The 4,263-nt window shown below is 64.7% G+C and overlaps 1 protein-coding gene across 1 annotated transcript in view; it reads right to left on the reverse strand.

Annotated features, from left to right (window-relative positions):
- LOC102498093 (lysine-specific demethylase PHF2) overlaps nucleotides 1-4,263 on the reverse strand; it is a gene marked incomplete at its 5' end in the record, with an annotated part of 19,603 nt that overhangs the window by 6,977 nt on the left and 8,363 nt on the right. The window contains one exon of the mRNA XM_027768082.1: nucleotides 1,164-1,435. Within this exon, the coding sequence (XP_027623883.1) occupies nucleotides 1,164-1,435 (272 nt within the window). The remainder of the gene's footprint in view (nucleotides 1-1,163; nucleotides 1,436-4,263) is intronic.

The raw sequence follows: 4,263 nt of genomic DNA on the forward strand, positions 1-4,263 counted from the left end.
CCGGTGGGCGGGGTCGTGTGGAAGTGGGGAGACCCCTCCCCCCGTGACTGCCCTGGAGGCCCCTCTTTCTCCCACCCCCATCCACCCCTGGCCACCAGACACAAAGGCGGCACTCGTGGCACTACTTGTTATAGGAGTTTCTGGGAGAAACCAGAGGGGCCTCCCTGGAGGAGGTGGGCTGCCTGCAAGCATATCCAGCCGCTCAGGCCTGAGGCGGAGCGGCTGCCCACAGGTGTTGGGGACCATGGACAAGGACATGGCCACCCCCGCCGGCCCCAGCACCACCTGTGGGGCTGTAGGGAGCCTCGTCCGAGCCTTTCCTCTTCTTCGACCGGGACTTGAAGACAGGGTTGTCCTCATCCGACTCCAGTGAGGGGTACACTGAGGGGAAAGGGAGACAGGCATCCTGAGTGCTGCTGTGGCTGGCCCCTTCCTGCAGCCCGGCCCAGGGACATCCTGGCTGCAGGCGCAGGCCCTGGGGCAGCACAGCCCCTGGCCCCCCGGGGCTGCCATCAGACAGCTGCTCAGAGCCTCAGAAGCAGCTGCGGCAGGGGGCGGGAGGCGGGGGGGGGCGCCCCACCAGGGGAGACAGCTGCTCAGAGCCTCCAGAAGCAGCTGCGGCAGGAGCCGGCGGGCGTGGGGCAGCCCCGACCAGGGTGCCGCAGGACACGAGGAGACTCTCCTAGGCTGCGGAGGACACGCCACCCGCTGAGAAAGCTCTGCTTCTGTTGCCGTCCAAGAAAATGGTTGCTGTCTACAAGGTGGGTGGGCTCTGACGGCCCCCAGCCCTACCCCGCCTGGAGGAGGGGCACGGAGCTGCCCGACTCCGTGACTGAAGCGTGGCCCCAAGCCAAGTGCAGGCTGTGGGCCTTCGGTTCCACTTCTGCATTTCTGGCAGCATACTCATAGGGTCCATTTGTACGAAACGCCCAGCACAGGCAAGTCCCCAGGAACGGGAGGTGGATGGGAAGGGTCAAGGCTGCCAGTGGCGGGGTCCCGGGACCAAGGGCGGCTGTCCCAGACCACCAGGCAGCACTCCCGCAGAGGACGGGAGCCCGTGTCCCGTGGGACGAGCTCGAGGCAGGACAGGCCGGCCGAGGGCTGCACCAGCTGCCCGGACCCCGCTTGTGCTTGGAGGGCCTCCTGCACGCCGCCATGCTCACCGTAGTCCGAGTCCTTGAAGCAGGCATCCAGGTGGTCCTGCTCCTCGTCGTCGTCCAAGCCCACGCTGTTCTTGGCAGTCCTCTTCAGCAGCCGCTTGCCTGTACTCCTGCCACTGCCCCCGTTCTTCCGGGCACCGTGGGCTGCCAGCGAGCTGCCCTTGGCCTGGCCGGCGCCCCACGTGCTCTGCAGGCAGGAGTCGGAGGCCTGCAGGTTGGCCATGGACAGCATTCCCTGAATGGCTTCCTGCGTGCTTGGAGAGGCCGGGGGCTGGCTAGGGGCACAGAGAGACCAGGCGCTCAGCCACCACCCTGGGCCCACGGCCATAGCCATGGCCTGCAGCCCAGGCACCCCCCGGCGCCCCCAGGCCCAGGCCCAGGCCCAGGCTGTGGGAAGATGAGCCGCCTCACCATGCCCCTCTGCCCGCCCACCCACACTCTGCCCGGAAGCTGGAGGCCACGGGATGGAGATGGGCATGGATAGAGGACACGGGAGGACAGCAGAGGGCAGGGAAGGTCCTGGCCCACACATTACACGCATCTTCCCACCTTAGGGCCAGCAGGCAAACTCAGCTGACTCCCTGTGGCACTCCAGCCAGCTCTGTGTACCCCTCCCCCCATGCTTCTCTATCTGGGGTGGACCCCCAACCTCAGTCCCAGACCTGGGTGCTCTTCCCCTAACCTGCCAGGGCACCCTCCACCCACCATCCTGACACGCAGCAGCACAGCCTCTCCCCTCCATGGCAGGAGATCTCCCAGGTGTCCTGCACCTGCTTCTACACCCACCCTGGGCCTGCGCCCACATCTGCACTCACATGCACACCACACCTGCACCCACACTCACACCTGCACCTGTCCCCCCACCTGCACCCACACTCACACCTGCACCTGCCCCGACACCTGCCCCCCACCTGCGCCCACACTCACACCTGCACCTGCCCCGACACCCGTCCCCACACTCGCACCTATACCTGTCCCCACACCTGCACCTCCATCTAACCTACACCTGCACCTGTCCCCCCACCTGCACCCACACTCACACCTGTACCTGTCCCCACACCTGCCCCCACACTCACACCTGTACCTGTCCCCACACCTGCCCCCACACTCACACCTGTACCTGTCCCAACACCTGCACCTCCATCTAACCTACACCTGCACCTGTCCCCACACCTGCACCCACACTCACACCCACACCTGCACCCACATTCACACCTGCACCCACACTCACACCCACTTACACACCTTCACCCACACCTGCACCCACTCACACCTACCCATTTACTCACACCTGCACCCACACTCACACCCACCACATTCACACCTACATCTGCACCCACTCTCGCACCTGTACTGGCACCTGCATCTGTATCCCCCCCTTCAGTGCTCCTGCACCTCAGCTCAGCCCCAGCTTGGTCCCTCCTGGCAGCACCACGCAAACGCCCAGGCTGTCTCTCACCACCTTCCCACTGCTCTGGGATGTGGTACTCCTGGCCCCTGCCTCGTCCCCTGCCCCATGCCTGTTCCTGACTGTACTGGCTCTTCTCCTTCCAAAAGGGGCTTCCGAAACCCCAGTGTGTGACTGGACTGCCTGGCTCAGGGAGGGGTGAGATAGGGTGAACACTGTCACACCATAGTCAGCCCTCATGGCAGCCCCCAGGCTCCTTAGCCCCGCCGTACCTCTGCTGGACCTCCCATGGAGTCCTGCCTTGCCCTAGTCCAAACTCCCTGCAGCCAGGACTCCCACCTGTCTGTACCAGAAATGCCTGGGCAGCTTAACAGTGCCAATGCCCAGGCCCACCCAGGGATTCTGAGGCCAGGGTCTGCCCTGGACTCCAATGCCAAGTGCAGCCAGGACAAAGCGCCACCTCTCCCCATGGCTCCGCGAGGGCCTGGGCAGGAGGCATGTCCTTGGGCATCCTTTGTGGGTCGTCACCTCTCTACCACCTTACAGCCCAACCCTGGTCAGGACAGCCCACCTCAGCCTGCAGGGAACGCCCTGTCATGAGTGGCAGGCCTCCAGTGAGACCATGCCTATGAAAGGGGACCACAGGCCGGGGCCAGAGAGGGTGGGTTGAGAGGCAGACGAGAAGCACACCAGGACTGTGGCGCTGCCTGCCAGTGGCCGCGAGCGTGCCCAGGTGCTGTGCAAGCAGCTCCTGTGCCTGGACCCCTCAGAGGCGACAGCACACGTGCGAGACAAGCAAGGTCAGGGGGTCGCCCCAGCCTGGCACCACCTGATACAGGATCATAGCCCCCACCAGGGCCCAGATAAGCCTGCTCCAGGGAGGGTTCCCAAGGCTGCGGCTCTGCTGGAAGCAGACGGGGAGCACAGACCAGTGTGGCCCTGGGACCAGGGTGGGGAGGCAGAGCTGGCTAGCTCGGTCTACACGGGATGCTGCTGCACCGGACATGGCTCTCAGGGACTCGGCTGAGCCCAGGGGGTGTCCCTCTGCGGCCCTCGCCAGGATGCCTCTCATAGCTGCCTGCCCGGGCCACCCTGTGGAACTGAGCTGCACCTTCTACGCTGTTGGGGCTGTGCTGCCATGCCCTGGGTGCCCACGCCAGCCCTGCTGAATCCTCACTCCCGCCCTGGGGCAGGGAAGGCCCTCCCAGTCCCGGCACAGCAGCCAGCAAGAGCAGACAGCTGGCCTCACCCTCTGGGTCAGGCCCACACCCGCACCAGCCTGCGGGACGGGGACACACCAGAAGGTGAGGCTTGTACCTGAGCTCTGTGGGGAGGCCAGGACACCCGCTGTGAGGGTCCCGGACACCGTGGGTGCGGAAGAGCTGCCCACTTCATGGCATCTGGGCACCCCAAGGGTGCCAACCGCACGCCCAGGCAGCTGGGTCTGCACCCGGTGAATAAAGCTTAACCAGTCGGCATGGAAAATAATACTTTAATCCTTCAATTACCATGCCTAAACCCTCTCCTTTCCCCCTCAGCAGTAAACACTAAGCAAACCAGCCCCGAGAAATCAACATTCTTCCCAGCACTGTCTTCAGCCAGCCCTTAGAACAGAGCAAACGGACCATCAAAAACTGACCGACACGCCAAGTGGAAGACTGAGGAGGAGCCACTGTGGCAGGGGGGGGGGGGGCG

This window comes from Tupaia chinensis, unplaced genomic scaffold, assembly GCF_000334495.1.
Source record: "Tupaia chinensis unplaced genomic scaffold, TupChi_1.0 Scaffold145441_1, whole genome shotgun sequence".
NCBI classification, from domain to species: Eukaryota; Metazoa; Chordata; class Mammalia; order Scandentia; family Tupaiidae; genus Tupaia; species Tupaia belangeri.